This window comes from Callorhinus ursinus, unplaced genomic scaffold (assembly GCF_003265705.2).
Source record: "Callorhinus ursinus isolate GAN/ISIS: 27379988/994484 unplaced genomic scaffold, GSC_fseal_2.0 scaffold61, whole genome shotgun sequence".
Classification (NCBI taxonomy): Eukaryota; Metazoa; Chordata; class Mammalia; order Carnivora; family Otariidae; genus Callorhinus; species Callorhinus ursinus.
The window spans coordinates 2,248,519-2,268,925 of NW_027397123.1; the positions used below are offsets into that span (position 1 = coordinate 2,248,519).

The 20,407-nt window shown below is 41.0% G+C and overlaps 1 protein-coding gene across 2 annotated transcripts in view; it reads left to right on the top strand.

Annotated features, from left to right (window-relative positions):
- Positions 1-16: 16 nt before the first annotated feature.
- ZNF875 (zinc finger protein 875) overlaps positions 17-20,407 on the top strand; it is a 28,883-nt gene continuing 8,492 nt past the window's right edge. For both annotated transcript variants that reach the window (XM_073885259.1, XM_073885260.1), the window contains exons 1-4: positions 17-150; positions 546-634; positions 9,046-9,172; positions 9,642-9,737. In XM_073885259.1, the coding sequence (XP_073741360.1) occupies positions 602-634; positions 9,046-9,172; positions 9,642-9,737 (256 nt within the window). In that variant the 5' untranslated portion in view covers positions 17-150; positions 546-601. The remainder of the gene's footprint in view (positions 151-545; positions 635-9,045; positions 9,173-9,641; positions 9,738-20,407) is intronic.

Below are 20,407 nucleotides of genomic sequence, written 5' to 3' on the forward strand. Positions count from 1 at the left end.
GTTTACGTAGCCGGAGCACTTCCGGTTGGTGGGTCCCGCCCACTCGCTGGTAGGCGGCGGGGTAGGCCTCCCCTCTTCGGTCGTTTCCACACTTCTGAGCTTGGTTCCCGAGCCTCAGCCTCAGGATTGGCAACGTGCACCCCGCGTCACGTGAGTGCCCTGTAGTCATTGCCTCGTCCAGTCAGCACGTCCCTCTGCTTGTCCCTGTTTTACTCGTCGGGATACAGGCTACCTCTGAACTCGGGCGCTCTTCCATAGGCGTTCCAGGCCGTTACCTTTTCATTCCAGCCCAGAGAGTTAGAGAGACACTTACTCCTTTGCAGGAGGACATGGGCTCCACTCCGTGGCCAGAGCTTAGGGCTGAATTTGAGGGTGCTCGGTCACTTTGAACGCTTTTCCCAGGGCTCTGGATGGGAATTGGGTTGTGCTGGTGATTTCTGTAACACTGAACCCCCAGGTGTGGGGCTCCGGAGCCGACCCCGCCTTGACTGGTGGAGAGGGGCTTTTCCATCTAGGCACGCTCTCGTTTCTTTTCACATCCCCAGGTCTATCTCCTGAGACCTTGCCCTTCTCCAAGGACAGCATTCAGGAGACCAGGAAAATGGCCACGGGGCTCCTGAAAGCCAAAAAAGAGGTGAGAATTTTCATCAAATTACATGTTGGCTGCCAACAGGATGGATCTGTTCCTTTTTCTTGCGCTGCAGGCTGCCTTGTTGGTATTGGGCAAAGTTCACGCCTGTTCCTGGAGGAGTGGTATATAATTACATATATATTAACATAATGAGTAGTGAAGAAAATACACACAAAATATTAACTACATATTTCAGGGGGTCTGGGTAGACTATCCAGGTACTCTGATATGCATGACATCTGAATTATACAAACCAATTTAAACAAATACACAGTGCTTGTTAGGTCACTGGCAGGGACCTTTGCCTGAGAGAATAAAGTAAAATTTGTAACAAATGAGATGGGCTGGCAGGCACATGATGTTACTAATCCTTAGCATTTTTTCACTGACTCCATTGAACAAATTTGCTGACTGTCTGCTGTATGCAGAATACTTGATGGATGACAGTCAGTAATGTGTAAAGGCACAGCCTGCACACTTACAGGTCTTCCATTTTATTTTGGGATTCGTTACCATTGGGATTTTGTTTCATTTTACACTCACGCACACACACACACACTCACACACATTTTGACAGAGCTTAATGATAAAATCAGTATATTAAAGATCGTGCCAGTGTATCTACCCAGACCCATATTTTATAGGTGGAGAAACAGCCAACACTTAACCCACTGGAAGTGATTTCTATAATAGTGCATGAAATGGATGAACCCATCCACTACTTTCCACTTTGGAGGGGATCATTTTTATTATTTTTTTAATTGCAGTGTAGTTAACATACGGTGTTGTATTAATTTCAGGTGTGCAATATAGAGATTCAATACTTCCATACATCACCCAGTGCTCATCACAAGCGCACTCCTTAATCTCTTCAATCCCCATCACCTATTTCACCCATTCCCTGCCCCCACACCTCCCCTCTGGTAATCATCAGTTTGTTCTCTATAATTAAGTAATTAAGAGTCTGTCTCTTGGTTTGTCTCTCTCTCTTTTTTCTTTTGCTCATTTGTTTTGTTTCTTAATTTCCAAACTTGAGTGAAATCATATAGTATTTATCTTTCTCTGATTGACTTATTTTGCTTAGCATTATACTCCCTAGTTCTATTCGTGTTGTTGCAAATGGCAGCATTTCATTATTTTTTATGGCTGAATAATATTTCATTATATATATATATCACATCTTCTTTATCCATTCATCTATTGATGGACACTGGGCTGCTTCCATAATTTGGCTATTGTAAATAATGCTGCTATAAACATAGTATCCCTTTGAATTGGTATTTTTGTATTGTTGGCTAAATACCCGGTAGTGTGATTGCTGGATCATAGGGTAGTTCTATTTTTAACTTTTTTTTTTTTTAATTTGAGAGAGAGCAGGAGTAGGGGGAGAGGCAGAGGGAGAAGCAAACCCCCCACCGAGCAGGGAGCCCAGGGTGGGGCTCAGTCCCAGGACCCTGGGATCATGACCTGAGCTGAAGGCAGACTCTTAACAGACTGGGCCACCCAGGCACCCCTATTTTTAACTTTTTGAGGAACCTCCATAGTATCTTCCACAGTGGTTGCACCAGCTTGCATTCCCACCAACAGTACAAGAGGGTCCCTTCCAATTTGGGGGAGCATTTAACTTAGTCCCAATATTTTAATTATTGTAAATTTTGCTTCTGTGATCAATTTTGTGCATGAAATTCTTTTATAGGTTTGTATTTATTCTCACAACAAAAATATGGGAAGGTGAGTTGAAATGACCATTTCAAAGCAGTGGGGACTCACACCAGTTGGAGCTTTGGAACTCTGCCTGTTCTAAAACATTTGATCGCTTTATTTCTTCTGTTTTTGAGGCCCCCTTCTTCCATCATGATGTCTGCTTTATGTTTTTCAGTTTTCTTGTTTTGTTTTTATTGTTATACTGTGCAGTTTTACATCCCCAGGGTAGACCTGCCAGTGCAGATCTTTTTCTTTTCTCACATGAATGTTTACAATAGTGTCCTGGTTGGTTTCTACATGTTGATATGGTCCTTTGCTACGCAGCATGTTTCTGTCATCCTCATTTTCCCCAAATATTACAGTAACATCACTCTTCTGTTCAGAAGTCCTCCTTCAGTGGCTCACAACAGTGTCTTAGGTATTCAGAACACTCCTCATTTCAGATTTATTTATTAGAGAGAGAGAGAGAGAGAGCATGTGAAGGGGGAGGAGCAGAGAGAGAGAATCTTCAAGCAGGCTCCCTGCTGAGTGTGGAGCTGAACTAGGGGCTCGATCTCATGACCCTGAGATCGTACCTGAGCCGAAACCAAGAGTTGGATGCTTAACCGACTGAGCCACCCAGGCACCCCAGGACACTCCTCATTTCAAATGTGTTGTCCTGTTTCTGACATGTTCTGATTATTAATTCTGAAAGTGTGTTTATTACCAACACTGTGGAGTCATCTCATATACACCTTTAACTTAGATTAATTCATTTTTTAGGAGGTTGGCTGGAGGAAGGAAGAAAAATAAGTGTTTTATTAGTCATTCAGAGGAATCTCCTTTTTTCAGGCTCAGGAGTGAGAGAAAGATGGGAGGACTGACTCTAATGCTTGCCAAATCTAAGGAGTTTTTTTTTTTTTAAACTGAGCCACTCAGGTGCCCCCAAACCTAAGGAGTTTCTGTCAGCATGAGCATTCTAGCAAGTCAAGGATGATATTAGCTGTAAAGTAATTTTCATCTAACATGGCATTCCTTTATCAGTATATCAGTTAGCCCTTGCTGTATAACAAACCATCCCAAAGCTTATTGACTTAAAACAAAGTAATTTATTAGCACACAGTTTGAGAGGTCAGCATTTTGAGCCAGGCATAGATGGGCGTTTGGGAGGCTTCACCTGGGCTTGCTCATGTCGCTGTAGTCTGCTGGCAGTTTGACTGGGAAGGGATGACCATCCGTCCATGACAATAACAAGCTAGTTGGTTAAGGTTTTTTTTTCCCCATGTGTCCTATTTCCCCTAAATGATGCTTACAAACTGCTCAATTGCTTCTTTAGCTCTTCTCTTTTTTAAAAAAATATTTTAGGGCGCCTGAGTGGCTCAGTTGGTTCGGCGACTGCCTTCGGCTCAGGTCATGATCCTGGAGTCCTGGGATCGAGTCCTGCATTGGACTCCCTGCTCAGCAGGGAGTCTGCTTCTCCCTCGGACCCTCCCCCCCTCATGCTCTCTCTCTATCTCATTCTCTCTCTCAAATAAATAAATAAAAATCTTAAAAATAAAAATAAAAATAAATATTTATTTGAGAGAGAGTGAGTGAGAGAGAGATCACGAGCAGGGGGGAAGGGTAGAGGGAGCCGGATGCAGGACTCCATCCTAGGACTCTGGCATCATGACCTGAGCTGAAGGCAGACACACTCAACCAGCTGAGCCACCCAGGCGCCTTAGCTTTTCTCTTTCTATAAGTTCTCATATGTGGCTAGAGGCATCCAACTGAAGCCTTTAACAGGGTTCCTGGAGATCTCGTTAGCCAGATCTGAAATCATTCGGTATTTTTTTCTGTTTTCCAAGTTGAGTACAGGCGACAGTGTTGCTAGCACGTAAAAGGCATGGCCTTTCTCAGGCTGCCCTAGTGGTTTCCTTAACCGCTTTTCTAGCCCCCACTAACAGTTTGTCTACTACTTTTCCCACTGGTGCTGATAACCTCCACTGTTCCTGTTCCCACAGCTAATGCCACGTGTTTTGGGTAATTGTGATGGCACTTCATTTCTGTCTACCAGTTGGCTTAAAACATAATCATTTATTTGTTCACAATTCTGTGGGTCAGCAGTTAGGCTTGGCACAGCAGAGTGGTTCTTCTCTTGATTTACCAGGGCTCACTCATGTGGCTGTAGTCCGCTGGCTGCTCAGCTGGAGCTGGATGGCCTTACATATCTGGTGGTTGACAGGCTGGTTGGCTCTGAGGTACCTCAGTTCTTGGTTCTCTGTGTGGCCTCGTCAGCAGGCAAGCTCAATTTATTTACATGGCAGCCTCAAGGTTGACTGCACAGAAAGAAACAAGGCCAGCCCCAAACCCAAATGCCTTCCAAACCTTTGCTTGCATCATGTTTGCCGATGTCCTGTTGGCTAAAGTATGTCCCACGGCCAAGCCTAGCATTAGTATAGGAGGAAAATGCATAAAGAAAAAGAGAAGCATGATTCATGGTGGAGGGGGCGGGGAATTGCTACAAGATAGGATACCTTTTGGCTGCAGGCAACAGGAAACCCCACTTGGGCTGTTCTAAACAATAACTGAGCCCACATGAAAGAAAGTCCAGAGCCAGGATACACTATGGGGTTGGTCCTCTCCCTTCATAAGCTTATCAAGGACTGGGGTTCTTTGATTCCTCCACTTGACGCTGTTGACAGTGTGAGCCTCATCAGGCTAGTTCCCCTCACAGCCGTAGGATGTTGATTATTAGCAACTTTAAGTCTCACAACAACCCTAAAAGGTAAGTCATATTATAATACCCATTTTTAGAAAATTGAGACACAGAAATGTCAAGTTACTGATGCCAAGTTGTGGGAGAAGGAGGGCTCTTATTTGAACACAGTCTGTCTCCAGAGTGTGCTTTTAGCCCCTGAGCATTTCTCAGACTTTTCTGTCAATCAGAATCACTGAGAAGCCTTGTTAAAACAGATTGCTGGATCCCGCATGCTGATTCAGTGGTTCTGGGCTAGGGCGTGAGAATTTGTATTTCTAACAAGTTCCTAAGGGATACTCTTGCTGTAGGTTCAGGGACCACACTTAAAGCCAGTGCTCTGAACTCCGCTGCCTCTTTTGGGTGATTTGTGCCCATGTTTATGAGCTTTAGGCAAAGTATTGGTTCCGCATTACTCCATCTTAAAAATGTAGAAGTCTTCTGCTAGGATCCAGCAGCAGGCTACTGTGTCTTGTTGGTTCTCATCAGCCACCAATCCATTCTTCAGCTGACAAAGGGATAGGTTACGTTTTTGCCAGTCATGCCTCCCCTTGAGTTGGATTTAGTGCCCCCAGCTGCTAGCTGAGTTGCTCCTCAGTGAGAGAGGTTTCGAATGGGTCATAGAGAGTCATCCATTTAGTGTTTCCATACCCCCCTACATGTGTGGCTCTCAGACAAAGAAACCATGAATTTTTCCAGGGCTGTAGGAATACCAGTTGTGTTAAACTTCTTGAAAGAATGTAGGTTGGTCTGCAGTGTAGCTTCTTTGTCAGAGATTTTCTAGGTATTTGTGTGTGTTTGTGTGTGTGTTTATTCTAAGAAGGGGTTTTAAAAATCAAATCACTGCAGGGGCTAGGCAGATATCTGAATGAATGAATAGTCTTTTCGATATTTAATTATGAAAAGTTTCAAATCTACAGAAAAAAATATACCTTAACATTGACTCACATACCTACCACCTAGATTTAACAATGAATATTTTGCTACACGTGCGTTACCACCTGTCTGTCCACATGTATACTCATCTACTCATCATGTACACTCGTGTACTCATCGAGGGTATTACTCATATATTACCTTCAATGCACAGTAGAGGATAGGATTTTATATTCCTTTGGCCTTTCGAACCCTCTGTAGTCTGCTATGACCGGCCTGCTCTCTTTTCCAGCTAGCCACTTTTCATTCCTTATTCCCTCCCATCCCAGATGTCTTATCTGGAGGGCCCACCCCTGTTATTTCTCCTTAATCCTTCAAAATCCTGCCTGCCCTTTACGACCAAGATCATACCTTCCTTTCATAAAACCTGCTGTGATCTCTCCATCCTACAGTGACCTCTCCCTCTTGAGATTCCTCTGACCTACTGATTTTAAACCATGACTATACTTAGGAGCCTTTAAAAGTATAAAAGCCCTATCCCCAGAGAGTCTGATTTTATCCATTTGTGGAGAGACCCAGGAGTCTATACTTTAAAACACCACAGTTAGTTCTAAAGTACAGCTAGAGATGAGGGGTAAGAACCATAGTTCTCACTCATCCTGGCTGTGCTTTATATTTCATTAATTACTTTGATGGAGGGCTGGCTTCTGGGATTGCTATTACGAAAGGTGGGGGGCCAGGGGCTCCTGTTTTCAGGCCATTCCACAGCCAGTGCGGAACAGTTGTGCTGATAGGGAACAGGAAATTTAGGGGAGCGTCCCCTGAGAGGGCACGGCATGGAATTAGTTTGGGAGACACAGTGTTATCCCTTAAGGGGGATGGTGTTCTGAGAAGGGATGCAAAATCAAATCACCAAAGGGACCAAGCAGGGAGCTAAATGAAACAAGTAAGGTAGGAGTTGCAGCAATCTGCCAATAATATGGGTAGGCTAATGGACCCAGAGTGTGGGTCACCTTCAGCCATCTGTGACCCTGCAGCAATGCAAAGCCCAGAGTGGTCAGATTTATGGACTTTTTCAACAGGACTCATAAGTTGATATTTTCATGTGGAATCATCCAACATATAAGTGATATAAAGAAAATGTTGTGTATGGCTCAAACTAACCCTATCTATGGACTGCAGAATGTGTCCTCTTTTAAAATCTTAAAAAAAAAAAAAAAGGTTATTTATTTTAGAGAGAGGGAGAGGGAGAATGTGCAAGGGGAGGAGGGGCAGAGGGAGAGAGAGAGAGTCCCAAGTAGACTCCCCACCAAGCACAGAACCTGATGTGGGGCTTGACGTGGGGCCTGATCTCACAACCCTGAGATCATGCATGACCTGAGCCAAAACCAAGAGCTGGACACTCAACTGATTGAGCCACCCAGACGCCCCAGATTATGTTCTCTTTTAAAAGACAAAAAAACTGATGGGCTAGGAAGAATCCCCGAACTGGATCCTAGGCTCCTTGGGGCTTGGTTTCTGCACATCTCCACACCAAGACACCTTACCAAAACTTTCATCCAAGGACGATTTTATATTCCCACTCTCCAAAGTATAGCTTTCGAGGTAGCAGAAGGGCATTTGAAACTTTGTTAGGGGAATAATAATAATAGTAAGTGCACATTCAGTCATCTAAAAATATTTGACTGCTTAGTGTTTGCAGGCTCTGCTTTGGGCACCAGGGCAATAGCAGTGAACAATGCATATAGAACTTTCAGCCTAGTAGGCAGTCAGAAAATAAAAATGAGTAACACATTATCTAGAGTTAAGGGGGTACATTAAAGCAGCAGAGGGGAAAAAGAACCTGAGTGAAAATAAGGATTCTAGAACAGCTAGGGAAGTCCTCCCTGAGCACTTATTGTGTGTAACAGTCCTTTGTCTTGAATCCTTACATTTACCAACTTCTCTGATCCTCAGCACAGTCCTGTGAGATAAATGCTGTGTTTTCTTGGTTCACAGAAGAAACAGAAATGCTGAGAGTTAGCTAATTTGCTGAAGGGTACTCTAGTTGGGGACAGTGTGATTTGAGTCCATAGTCTTTCCATCCACACACTTGCACTCTTCAGGCAGGATCACAGCAGCTGGAGTGTGAGCAGGGGGAGGAATGGGTCCTGCTACAAAGTATACATATTGGTGGGTACTTACCCCCCAGAGACTCAGTGGCTTCAAGTAGGTAGAGCATAAATGCTTAGACCAATTAGTCTCCGTTCTTCAAGCTCAGTAAGACGATTTTTTTTTACTGTTTAACTTCACGTGCGTGATGTCTTCCTCTTCTCCGTGCCAAAATTTAAAGCTTCCAATGTGAAGGGACTTGTGTTTTGCTTTCATCCCTGGTAGCAGCTAGCCTAGAATGTAATAGGTGCATAAATGATGCTGGCTGGTTAAAGGAGAATAATGGTCTTTGAATGCTTGGCACTAAGGTCATGTAGGGGAAGAAAAAAAATTCATTTTTCCTCTACCTATTTTGGGTTCATTGGCTGGGGCCTTATAAATTAGACCAACAAAAGACAGAAAAGCAAACAAGTTTATTAACACATACACATGGGAGCACTCAGTGATGAATAACTCAAAGGGGTGGTTAGAACTTGGGCTCATACAGCATCTTAACAAAAGGACAATAACTTTTTAGAGAAGTGACAAGACAAAGGAAAAACATTTTGAGTTTTGAGGACAACAAATTGTGGAAGATAAGGGGTAGTTAGTAAGGTTAGTTGTGTGAATTCCTTTGGTGCCATCTCCTGGCTGATAAGGGTCTAGAGTTGTTTCCAGAGATTGACTTCTGTTCTTCCCGGTAGAGCCGGGAGGGGAGATACTTTCACAAATTTATGTTCTGCTCTTAGGCAGATGGGGGGAGAGCAGAGAACTTTTCTTGTGTCTGCTTCTTCTCAATGCCTTCAGCCCAAAATAATCCCTATGCCAAAATGGCATAAATTGGAGTGGCATATTCTGCTACCCTTCATTCACAATCCAAAGTAAGGTTTAGAAATATCTACCTCCCACAGGGAAGCCTTTTGATTGCTTATCCTGAGCTGCGAGCACGGCCACTCCCAGATGAACAGTGGTGTGTTTTGTGTTAAAGGCATTCGTGGCATTCAGGGATGTGGCTGTGGACTTCACCCAGGAGGAGTGGAGGTTGCTGAGCCCAGCTCAGAGGACTCTGCACAGGGAAGTGATGCTGGAGACCTACAATCACCTGGTCTCACTAGGTAAGGATGGTTTCCCTTAGCACTTAAAATCTGCCCCACAGAGTGTTTTCTACATATCACGAGGAAAGGCTACCCATGAAGCAGCTTTGTTCTAGGGTTGGGCTTAGAAACCATAATCCCCCCCTCCCTCAGCAGAAATCTGGATTTAGTGGAATTGAAAACAGGTAGATTTACTCATGTTGCCTTTAACATTGCATTTCCACGCCTCTTTCTCAAGGCTGGGGCTCTCTTTTTGCTTTATCTTGTTTGAAACCTAGGTGATTTTCCTTCACCAAGTGTTAATATGCTGTTTTCCTGACCGGAGTCACCTTTGCTTACTCAGCTCTTCTGAGGAGAGTTCACAGTTATGGGTCCTGTATCGCCCTTTGAGTTTCCCTACGCATTTTGGCTCTGAGTTAAGAAATGGCCCCTTGAGCCCATAACCAAGAATCTCCTTGTTGTTGTTGTTGTTGTTTTTCCCCATGAGCAGAAATTCCATTTTCCAGACCAAAACTCATTTCTCAGCTGGAGCAAGGGGAAGAGCCCTGGATAGAGGAGAGACAGCATCCACTGGGCCTCTGTCCAGGTGAGTGTGACGCAGGGTAGATGGGACCGTCCACAGCTTGGAAGATAGGGAAGGAGGAGGCATCTCTCGGGTACGGGGAAGAAGCTCTTCTCAGGCCTCCTAGGTCACTGGTAAGTTTGCCTGGCATGACCTCCCTTCCAGAATAGCATTTTCAGTTGGGGTGAGGGCTTTCTTGGTTTCCTTGTTTCTTTCCTCCACCAGGAAGCCTCCCTTCCTTTTACTTGGCTTGCCTTCTTCATCATGTTCAGTCTTTCCTCATTCATGGGCTTCTTTCTCTTCTCTTGATCTTAAAAACTACGTCTGTCCTATGGACATTAAGTGTGCCACCCTTCAGATACTTTCTAGTTTCCCGTAGGTGAGATGTAATTGATTAATTCTACCTTTCCAATTCCCATAACTTAAAAAATATGTTACTTAGTAATTAAGATTACAGCAAGCTATGAATAATGAAAAAATATGTCCTCATGAGCCAACATCCCAGCTTAAGAAATAAGGCATTACCTAAACAATTGAAGTTCCTATTTCCCCTGCCTCCCCACACCATGCCCAAAGGGAACTGTTTTTTCAAAGTTAGGGATTTATAAATCTTATGCTTGGCCTTTTGCTTTACTTCATATATGTGAATCCCTCAACCATCTACGGTATTGTCTGACATTTTTAAACTTTCATTAATGTCATCATATTATGTATATCCTCCTGTAGTTTGCTCTCTCCACTGACACTGAGTTTGTAAGATTAACCCATGTTGATATATGTTGTTCTGGTTCATTTATTTTCACTACTATATAGTATTTATTGTATTATACGTGTAATTACAATTCATTTATCCATTTTATTTTGTTGGACGTCTATGTTTTTACCAATTTTGGCTATTAAAGAATGCACTATAGGGGCACCTGCGTGGCTTGGTTGGTTAAGCGTCTGCCTTCGGCTCAGGTCATGATCCCAGGGTCCTGGGATCGAGCCCCGCGCCAGGCTCCCTGCTCAGCAGGGAGTCTGCTTCTCACTCTCCCTCTGCCCCTTCCCCTGCTTGTGTGCACTCTCTCTCTCTGAAATAAATAAAATCTTAAAAAAATTATAACTATAAACATTCTAATACATGTGTCCTTGGGCATATAAGCCCTCGTTTCTCTAAGATAGATGCGTAGGAGTAGAGTAGCTGAATCAAAGAGCGTGCACTTGTTCATCCTGCCTAGGTAATGCCAAATTGCTCTCAACAGTTGTTTCATTAGTTTGCAAGGCTGCCATAACAAAGAGTTATGTTTCTAACCATCCTTTGGGTATGAAATGGCTTCTCACACTAGTTTTAATGTAATCAGCATTGAGTTTGAGCATCTTTTCCTATGTTCCTAGGTTGATTAGCATTGATGTTTCCTCTTCTGCAAATTTCCTCTTCAGATCTCTAGCCTGCTTTTCTTTTTCTTGTTCATTTGTAGAAGTATTTAAATAAATCCTGGAAATGATTCCTTTGTCCATTAAATGTATTATGTCTATCTTCTTCCAATCTGTGGACTGCCTACCTGCTTTATAAAAAGCTGTTTGGGGCGCCTGGGTGGCTCAGGTGGCTAAGTGTCTGCCTTTGGCTCAGGTCATGATCTCAGGGTCTGGGATTGAGCCCCATGTTGGGCTCCCTGCTCAGCGGGGAGCCTGCTTCTCCCCCACCTCCCCACTCTGCTCTCTCTTGATATCTCTGTCACTCTCTCTCAAATAAATAAAATCTTTTAAAAAATAAATAAAAAGTTGTTTAATTTTGAGATAATTTAAGTCTCAGTTTGTAAAAATAATACAGCAAGTTCCCATCTATTCTTTACCCAGCTTTCTCCAATTTCAAAACCAGGAAGTTGACATTGGTACAATACTATTATATCTACAGACCTTAATCAGATTCAGATTTCATCAGTTTTTACATGTACTCTTTTGTTGTTGCATAGTACTGTGAAATTTTGTCACTTACATAGATTGATGTAAGTGCCGCCACAGTAAGGATACAGAACGTTCCACCACTAGAAAGAAACTCCTTCATGCTGCCCTCCACCTTTAACCTCTGGCAACCTCTGATCTGTTTCCCATTACTTTCATTTCAAGAGTGTTATGAAATTTACCCCATGTTTTAATGGCCTTTAATAATAATTTCATAAATTTTAATGTGTTTGGATTTGTCAAATTTTTTTGTGTTGTCTGTATGTGTGTCTGTCTGATTTAAGAATTCCTTCCCTCTGTCAAGATCATAAAGACATTATTTAGATTTTCTTCTTTAAATCAAAAAATATTTTTGCTTTTTACAACTTAGGTCTTTAATCTGTCTGGAATTGATTTTGTGTGTCTTGAGAGATGTGGGTCTATTTTTATAGATTTCTAAACACGTCACTATCAGACTGGGCCCCATTGAATAATTCATCATTTTCCCCAATTTTTAATGCCACCTCTCGTATTTTGAATTTCAGTATATGCCTGGATCAGTGTCTGAACTCTTTTATTCCATTGCCGTATCTGCTTATGCCTGCACCAATATCACACTGTTTTAATTTCCTATAGCTTTATAATAAGTCTTAGTGTCTGGTAGGGTAAGTCTTCCTGTCTTATTCTGTCTCTGTAGCTTCAGCCCAGTGGGCTTTTATTATCAGCTTGTCATATTTCATAAAGTCTCCTGTCAGGATTTTGTTGTAGTTGCATTGCATTTATATATTCAATAATATACATATATTAATATATTCATTAATTTAGAGAGAATTGACATCTTTTAGAATATTAAGTCTTTCTCTTAGTGTGGTGTCTTCTTTTACTTATTTGTTAATATATCCTTATCACTACCTCTTGCAAGGTTTTATAATTTATAATGTAAATATACATCTTTCTTTAAATTTATACATAGGCTTATTTTTTTGTTGTTTTGAGAGTTACTTTTTTTTGAGAGTTAACGTTTTTAAAAACTAAATTTTTATAATTTTTTGTTAAAATGTAGAACTAAAATTCATTTGATCATAATGAGCATATACCAGCAGCCTTGCTGAGTGGTTTAATTAATTCTGTAATTTGTCCTGTGTATATTCTTTGGAGTTTCATATAAAGACAACTGTTTCATCTGTTTATTTTGCCTTTTTTTGTTTGTTTGTTCATCATGTCTATTGTATGTATTATGTTTGAACTTCTATTTAATATTTTCTTTCTGTTCTTACTTTGGGGTTATTTTACTATTTTTTCCCCAGATTTTTAAGATGGATGCTTAACATTGTTACTTTTTAGGTTTCTTTCTTTTCTAATATAAGGATTTGAGACTGTACATTTCCTTCTATTCTCCTTTTTTTTAAGATTTTATTTTTAAGTAATCTCCACACCCAACATGGGGCTCGAACTTACAACCCCAGGACAAGAGTCATGTGCTCCACCGACTGAGCCAGCCAGGCGCCCCATTTCCTTCTATTCTTAACACGTATTTGGAGCTTCTGTTCCTTCTCTGAATCCTAACCCATGGCACCTTGAGCCCATAAGGCAGTGGTATTTCTCCATTGCTGTAGTTGTGTGTGTTGGGAGTGCTCTGTAGCAAGAAAATTCTTACCCCTCCCTTTTTAATGCAGTTTTTTTAGTGTGAACCCTTTACTCCAGCCAGCTTCTAGTCACTTCTGGGTGTTTTCCAGTGACTTGAAGTAATTATTTATTGTATTTTTTTCCAGTTTTATCATTGTTTTCTGCAGGGGTTCTTGTGACTAATTCAGTCTGCTGCCATTTTCAGAAGTCGGCTTCATCCTGTATGTTTTTGACTTGACATTTGGAAATTACTTCAAAATTACAGAAAATTTGCAAAAATAAAAATAATACAAAGGACACCTTTATATCCGTTTCATACACATGTATGTGGAAAAATATATGGCATATATGTTATTATAAAATGGCATCAGGGGCACCTAGTTGGCTCAGTCAGTAAAGCATGCAACTCTTTTTTTTTAAGATTTTTTTTTTAAATTTATTTATTTGACACAGAGAGAGAGACAGCTAGAGAGGGAACACAAGCAGGGGGAGTGGGAGAGGGAGAAGCAGGCTCCTGGCCGAGCAGGGAGCCCGATGTGGGGCTTGATCCCAGGACCCTGGGATCATGACCTGAACCGAAGGCAGACGCTTAATGACTGAGCCACCCAGGTGCCCCAAAGCATGCAACTCTTTGGGGCTGTGAGCTCAAGCCCCATGTTGGGTGTACTGATTACATAAAAATAAAATCTTTAGGGGTGCCTGGGTGGCTCAGTCGTTAACTGTTTGCCTTCAGCTCAGGTAATGATTCCAGGGTTCTGGGATCGAGCCCTGCATGGGGCTCCCTGCTTAGCAGGAAGCCTGCTTCTCCCTCTCCCACTCCCCTTGCTTGTGTTCCCTCTCTCGCTGTGTCTCCCTCTGTCAAATAAATAAAATCTTAAAAAAAAAAAAATCTTTAGGGGCTCCTGGGTGGCTAGGTCGGTTAAGTTTCTGCCTTTGGTTCAGGTCATGATCCCAGGGTCCTGGGATCGAGCCCTGCATCAGGCTCCTTGCTCAGCAGGGAGCCTGCTTCTCCCTCTCCCTCTGCCTACTGCTCTGCCTACTTGTGCTCTCTCTCTCTCTGTCAAATAAATAAATAAAATCTTAAAAAAAAGAAAAATCATTAAAAAAAGTAAAATGGCATCATGACATCACCTATTAATATTTTATATTTGTGTACTATCTTATATGCATGTTCTCCCTTCTTCCCCCTTCAATATATATGTATATATATTTATGTATACATATATATGTCTGTGTGTATGTTCATATGTGTATGTTTGTTAAAAGGTTTTCTAAGGAGGATAGTAATCTCATATAACCATAGTAGTTATCAACCTCAGTAAATTTAACTTTGATACAGTAATTTTTATCTAATATCTCCTTATCATATTATAATTTTGTCAGTAGATGCAATAATATCTTTTTTTACTCTCCAGAAAACGATCCAGTCCAGGTTTCAGTAGTGCATTTACATGTCAGGTCTATTTAATTTCCCTTAATATAGATCATTTCAGTAACCTTTCTTTGTCTTTTATGACACTGACATCTTAGAAATATAGTCTTACAGTTTTTTAACAACTTCATTGAGATAAAATTTATATACCATAAAATCTAGTTATTGTAAGTATACAGTTACATTAGTTTTGGTAAACATTTATTGTATGATCATTACTTCCATTTAACTTTAGAATATTCTGTCATTCCAAAAAGCTCCCTTATGCCCATTTGCATCTATCCTTCCTCCCATCTGAGCTCTGGGGAACCACTGATAACGCTGTCTCTATAGATTTGCTGTTTCTGGACATACTCTATAAATGGTATCATAAAATATATAGTCTTTTGTATCTGGCATAATTTTTTTTTTGCATTTTTTTAAATTTTTTTATTGTTATGTTAATCACCATATATTACATCATTAGTTTTTGGTGCAGTGTTCCATGATTCATTGTTTGTTCATAACACCCAGTGCTCCATGCAGAACGTGCCCTCCTCACTATGGCATAATATTTTTGAGGTTCATCCAGGTTGTGGCATGTATCAGTAATCCATTTCTTTATTTTCTTTTTTTAAATTTTTTTAATTAATTTATTTTTTATTATGTTATGTTAATCACCACACATTGCCTCATTAGTTTTTGATGTAGTGTTCCATGATTCATTGTTTGTGTATAACACCCAGTGCTCCATTCGGTACGTGCCCTCTTTAATACCCGTCACCAGGCTAACCCATCCGCCCATCCCCCTCCCCTCTAGAACCCTCAGTTTGTCTCTCAGAGTCCATAGTCTCTCATGGTTCGCCTCCCCCTCCGATTCCCCCCCCTTCATTTTTCCCTTCCTACTATCTTCTTTTTTTTTTTTTTTAACATATAATGTATTATTTGTTTCAGAGGTACAGGTCTGTGATTCAACAGTCTTACACAATTCACAGCACTCACCATAGCACATACCCTCCCCAATGTCTATCACCCAGCCACCCCATCCCTCCCACCCCCACCAATCCAGCAATGCTCAGTTTGTTTCCTGAGATTAAGAATTCCTCATATCGGGGCGCCTGGGTGGCTCAGTCGTTAAGCGTCTGCCTTCGGCTCAGGTCATGATCCCAGGGTCCTGGGATCGAGCCCTGCATCGGGCTCCCTGCTCCACAGGAAGCCTGCATCTCCCTCTCCCACCCCTGCTGCTTGTGTTCCTTCTCTCGCCGTGTCTCTCTCTGTCAAATAAATAAATAAAATCTTAAAAAAAAAAGAATTCCTCATATCAGTGAGATCATATGATATATGTCTTTGATTGACTTATTTTGCTTAGCATAATACCCTCTAGTTCCATCCACATTGTTGCAATGGCAAGATTTCGGTTTTTTTGATGACTGCATAATATTCCATTTTGTATATGCACCACATCTTCTTTATCCATTCATCTGTTGATGGACATCTTGGCTCTTTCCATAGTTTGGCTATTGTGGACATTGGTGCTATAAACATCGGGGTGCATGTACCTCTTCGGATCGCTACAATTGTATCTTTGGGGTAAATACCCAGTAGTGCAATTGCTGGGTCATACGGTAGCTCTGTTTTCAACTGTTTGAGGAACCTTCATACTGTTCTCCAGAGTGGCTGCACCAGCTTGCATTCCCACCAACAGTGTAAGAGGGTTCCCCTTTCTCCGCATCCCCGCCAACATCTGTCATTTCCTGACTTGTTAATTTTAGCCGTTGTGACTGGTGTGAGGTAGTATCTCATTGAGGTTTTGATTTGGATTTCCCTGATGCTGAGCGATGTTGAGCACTTTTTCATGTGTCTTTTGGCCATTTGGATGTTTTCTTTGGAAAAATGTCTGTTCATGTCTTCTGCCCATTTCTTGATTGGATTATTTTTTGAGTGTGCACATGTATTGGAGGGGAGGGAGAGGGAGAGAGAGAATCCCAAGCAGGCTCCGTGCTCAGCACAGAGCCAGAGACAGGGCCGATCCCATGACCTTGAGATCATGACCTGAGCTGAAATCAAGAGTGGGAAGCTTAACCGACGGAGCCACCTAGGTGGCCTAGTAATCCATTCCTTTTTATTGCCATATAATATTCCATTGTATGGACATAACACATTTTGTTTACCCATTTACAGACTGATGGATATATGGGTTGTATCTACTTTTTGGCTATTGTGAATAGTGCTGCTAAGAACAATCATGTACCAGTCTTATTGTGGGCATACATTTTCATTGGGGGGTTGATAAGTAGGTGTAAAATTTCTGGATTGTATGACATGTTTATATTTAACTTTTTAAGAAACTGCAAAATAATTTTCCAAAGTGGCTGTACATTTTTATTAGTATTTCTATTTTTCATTTCTGTTTTCTATTTCTACATTTTCTATTAGCAGTGTGTTTCTCTACATCCTTGTTAGCACTTAGAATTGTCTCTAATTTTGATTACAGACATTCTACTGGGTGTGTAGTGGTATTTCATTGTGGTTTTAATTTGCATTTCCCTAGTGACTGATGATGTTGATCTTTTTCTTTTTTAAAGATTTTATTTATTTATTAGAGAGAGAGAGAGCATGAGCAGGAGGAGGGGCAGAGGGAGAAGCAGACTCTCTGCTGAGCAGGGATCCCTGTGCGGAACTCAATCTCAGGACCCCGAGATCATGACCTGAGCTGAAGGCAGACACTTAACCAACTGAGCCACCCAGGCGCCCTATGTTGATCTTTTCATATGCTTAGTAACCCTTTGCGTATCTTCTTTAACAAAATAGCTATTCAGTTCTTTTGTCCATTTTTAAATTGGATTGTTTTGTCTTCTTTTTGAGTTATAAGAGTTTTTCATATGCTCTAGACACAGTCCTATATCAGATATACAGTTTTCACATACTTTCAGCTCTATATAAAGTCAAGTTTCAGAAAAAAGACAAGTCTGCGGCTTGTCTTTTCATTCTCTTCATGGTGTCTTTTCAAGCATAAAAGTTTTAAACTTTGGGGATGTCCAACTTAACAAAATTTTAAATGGATTGTGCTTTTGTGGTGTAACTAAGAACTTTTTGTCTTTTGTTTAGAATGTTTGGTTTGCTCATATTTAATATAATTATTGATATGGTTTAAGTCTGCCATTTTGCTACTTATTTTTTATGTGCTTCATGTTTTTTTATTCCCCTGCCTTTGGGTGTGTGTGTATATAATAATAATTATTATTTATTATATATATTATATATAATTTTTGTAGTTATTTTCTTAATTCAGCTCTAGGCATTAAAAATGCATCTAATTTAACATAATCTAATTAATACTAACTTCATTCCAGTAAAAAATATATATAATAAAGCTCATAATATGGTGTTAGAGTTATTACCTTTTATAATAATCTTACGCATTTCAGAGAAATTAAGAGAAGAAAGGAGAAAAATATACATGTGTAGTCTTTTATATTTACCCACATACTTACCAGTTTTGGTGGTCCTCATTTCTTCCTGTGGATTTGAGTTAATGTCTGGTGTCATTTCTTTTCAGCCTGACAGGCTTATTTAGTATTTCCTATAAGGCCTGTTTGCTAACAACAGATACTCTCTGAGTACTTGTTAATCTGTGAATATCTGTATCAATTTCATTTCTGAAGGATAATTTCTTGAGAATAGAATTCTTTCTTAGTAGCCTTTTCACCTGTATTTCAGCACCTTGAATAAATCATTCCATACTCCATTGTCTCTGATGAGAAGTTAGCACTAATCATATTGTTTCCTCCTGTGCATGTTGAATCATTTTCCTTTTGCTGCTGTCAAGATGTTCTCTTTTGTCTTTTTTTCTGATAGTCAAGAATTTGGCTATGATGTATCTCTCTGGGGCTTTCTTTATGTTTTTCTTTCTTTCTTTTTTTTTTTTAAAGATTTTATTTGAGAGAGAGAGCACAAGAGGGGGGAGGGGCAGAAAGAGAGGGAGAAGCAGACTCCCCACTAGGCAGGGAGCCTGATGTGGGGCTCCATTCCAGGACGCCTGGATCATGACCTGAGCTGAAGGCAAACGCTCAACCAACTGAGCCACCCAGGCGCCCCTGGAGTATTTTTTCTAAAGATTTAAAAAAATTTTTTTAAATATTTTATTTATTTGAGAGAAAGAGTGCACTGCGCGCAAGCACAAGTGGTGAGGGAAGCAGAGGGAGAGGGAGAAGCAGACTCCCCGCTGAGCAGGGTGCCCGATGTGGGACTCGATCCCAAGACCCTGGGTTCATGACCTGAGCCGGAGGCAGATGCTTAACCAGCTGAGCCACCCAGGCACCCTCTTTATGTTTTATGTTTTCTTGCAGTTTGTTGAGCTTCTTGGATTTATAGACTAATGTTTTTCAACAGATTTCAGACTTTTTAGTTATTATTTCTTCAGACATTTTTTTCCTGCTCTTTTCTCTCTGTCTTCTCTTTCGTGCGTTCCCATTATGCATAGATTGATTTATCTGATGGTGTCCCACAGATTTCTGGGGCTATTTGCTTTTCTTCGATCTTTCTTTCACCTGGTTTTTCAGTTTAGGTAATTTCTATTGATTTATCTTCAACTTCATTGTTTCTGTTGCAAGCCCAAATATGCTGTTGTATCTTCCTAGTAATTTTGTTATTTCAGTTAATTTACTTTTTAATTCCAGAGTTTCCTTTTATTTCTTTTTAATAGTTTTTTTCTTTATTGAGATTTTTCTATTTCTTAAGTTACCATACTTCCCTTTAAGTTTTTACATGTTGTTTTCCTTTAGTTCTTTAAATATATTCATAACATCAGCTTTGAACACTTTCTTTCCTCCTGTAAATCAACATCTGGGCCACCCAGCAACAGTTTCTATTGTCTGCATTTTTTCCTCAGTATGGGTCACTCTTTCCTGTTTCTTTGGAAACTGGATATTTTAGATACTATCTTTTAGCCCCTCTGAGAGCTGATGGTGTTTCCTGCCTAGATATCGTTGTTGCCAGTTTTAGTAACTTTTCTAGACTAAATATGTGGAAAAAGTTTTCTCTGTGAAGGTGATGTTTCCGCTTGATTTGTTATTGTATTCTTGTGTTTATTTTTAATCCTGGCTTCCTGATTTCAGCCTTGTGTCTGCAGGGCTTAGTGATCTGCAACAGTGGGCAATAGGTGTGTTCAAAGACTTTGAGCCAGTAAGGCTCCCTACTTCTGCCAATGGATAAATGGGTGCGTTGGGGAGGTCATTCAAAGTTCAGATAGTTTCCAAGTCTTGTCTGGCTTTTTACTTTCCACTGATCCCTCTAATTTTTCCTCTGTACCTGGTTATAGTCTCTGTCAGGCAGGCTTATGTGCATAGCTTGGGCCCCAGCCATCTCCCCTGCTTTTGCAAACAGCTTTCCAGTCAGCCAGGGCTGTGTGGAGAGTTTATCAAACCCCTCCCTGGCTCTCTCACTTCCAGGTTTTCCCCTGCTGCATTTCTGGATGGTCTACCAGTCTTTCTTCTTCTTCTTTTGGTCCCAACCAAGAAAGACTGCAATCTCAGATAGCAGTCACTGGTGGCCTTCCCTGTTCACTTACCACCTAGATCACATTTACTGACAGTTCCACCCAGCACTGGTTTCTCACCTTCCACTCAAATCAGGTGACTATCCCTGTAGCAGCAACAGAACTGATGGTTTTATGACCTGTCCTAGTCTAACTACCATAACACCCAAGCTGGAGGATCGGACGGATGAGAGCAAC